The sequence below is a fragment of the Coptis chinensis genome, chromosome 5 (genome assembly GCF_015680905.1).
Source record: "Coptis chinensis isolate HL-2020 chromosome 5, ASM1568090v1, whole genome shotgun sequence".
Lineage (NCBI taxonomy): Eukaryota > Viridiplantae > Streptophyta > Magnoliopsida > Ranunculales > Ranunculaceae > Coptis > Coptis chinensis.
Genome location: NC_141460.1, coordinates 10,682,464 through 10,684,146, shown reverse-complemented (window position 1 = coordinate 10,684,146; position 1,683 = coordinate 10,682,464). Strand labels below are relative to the sequence as shown.

The window sequence follows — 1,683 nt, the reverse complement described above, 5'->3', positions numbered from 1 at the left end:
TGTATATAAAGGTAACCTCCTCCCATTCAGATTTACCTCAATGAATAAGAATTCTCTCTATCTCATTCTCTCAATGATTCAATACATATTAAGTTAGTGTTGGGTTAGTGTAGTGTTCTCTCCAAATTGGTTTAATTCTAACATTAACTATATTAGGCAAATTTATAAATTTTTGATTATTTTGATTATTTGTGACAATGTTTAGAATAGTTAGAAAATCATATCTACAAAAAATTAGCCTAATCCAAAACTTATAAATGTCCTAACGATTTTGAGTTTGTTTACGTGTTAAGATAAGATATGTCCCTCGAATCCCTCCCAACTTATAAATGCCCTAACGATTTTGAGTTTGTTTACGCGTTAAGATAAAATACCTCTCTAGAACCCCTCCCTTATAGGAAAGGCATTTTTTTTTATACCTTAGTTATTATGACTTATATAGTTTTTTTTTTTTTTTTTTTTTTTTTTTTTTTTTTTTGCTAAGTAAGTTAAGAATTCTATTAAAGAAAAGGATTATACAAGTACATTAACAGGACATCACTCCCCCTAATCTACTTGGTTCAAGCAAATCGCGTAAAGGTTTGGTAAGGCACCTCCCATTTATGACATGGGGGTTTCTCATTACAAACAATTAACTGATCTTTCTCTAGGTTTGAGGCTTTTTTGGCTATGGCATCCGCCACGGTATTCCCTTCCCTCCATATGTGAGAGAGGTAAAAGAAATGTGTCTCTTCATGCAATTCTGCCATCTGTACTTCATCTGCCACGGCATTGAATTGGAAGTGTAAGCAGAAACCGCAGTAGCCACATCTGATTCCACCCACACATTCAGCCATCCTTTCTCAATAGCGATTTCCACACTTTCCAAGATACCAATGCTCTCTGCCCAAAAACTTGTAGCTTCGTCCAGCCCTTTTCCACGAATTAGCAGAAAATTCCCATCCTGATCCTTAAAGGCTGACCCATACCCCGCCTGACCTGGATTACCTTTAGCAGCACCATCGGTATTAATTTTGATCTGACCATAAGCCGGCGGCAGCCAAATGCCCTGCTGGACCCTCGGGGCTGTTGTAGGTCTCATGCTCAATCCCCAAGTTCGAGTAATCTCCAGTTCTTGTAAAGAGTTATGGGTGTGAGCTGTCGAGAGAGTAGCCGCAATATGAATCTCTTTTCGAATCTGATTGAAACAATACTGAAGTGTGGGAGTTCTTCCTTCAAAGTGCGCCCTATTTCTGACTTTCCAAATAGCAACCATGCCACCACTAACTGCCACCGTCCACAACTGTTTCAGAAAGGGACTCACTTGTTGGGACCGACTCATTGCTTATATAGTTATATGCATGGTTGCATGTCTAAAACAATATGACAATTTTTGTTTACTTGTTTTGAACTCTCCTAATTCTCATAATTAGTTCTCCATGATATCGAACTTTATCTTTCGTCCATCTTTCTACAAAAATACAAAATTTTATTTTGTCTTAGAATTTTTATCTTTCATCTATCTTTCTACATAAATACAAATATTTGTCTAAGTATATGATTCGTAGATTAATAAATAATTGTCTGAAAGCGATAATCTAACCCCTTGATTGCCATATGCGTATGAAGTTTTAGTCATTTATTTTCGCTGTTGGATTCATCCACACATTGTTGATTTGATATTGTTGGTTTTCACGCCATTCT

General features: G+C 36.5%; 1 protein-coding gene across 1 annotated transcript; it reads right to left on the bottom strand.

Annotated features, from left to right (window-relative positions):
• Positions 1–667: 667 nt before the first annotated feature.
• Positions 668–1,321, bottom strand: LOC147496639 (uncharacterized). The gene has a single exon (XM_086562622.1). The coding sequence runs from the start codon at positions 1,319–1,321 to the stop codon at positions 668–670; it is 654 nt and encodes a 217-aa protein (XP_086418748.1).
• Positions 1,322–1,683: the final 362 nt, after the last annotated feature.

Excerpts from the sequence above, each read along its gene's own strand:
- LOC147496639 (XM_086562622.1), bottom strand. The coding sequence starts at position 1,321 with ATGAGTCGGTCCCAACAAGTGAGTCCCTTTCTGAAACAGTTGTGGACG.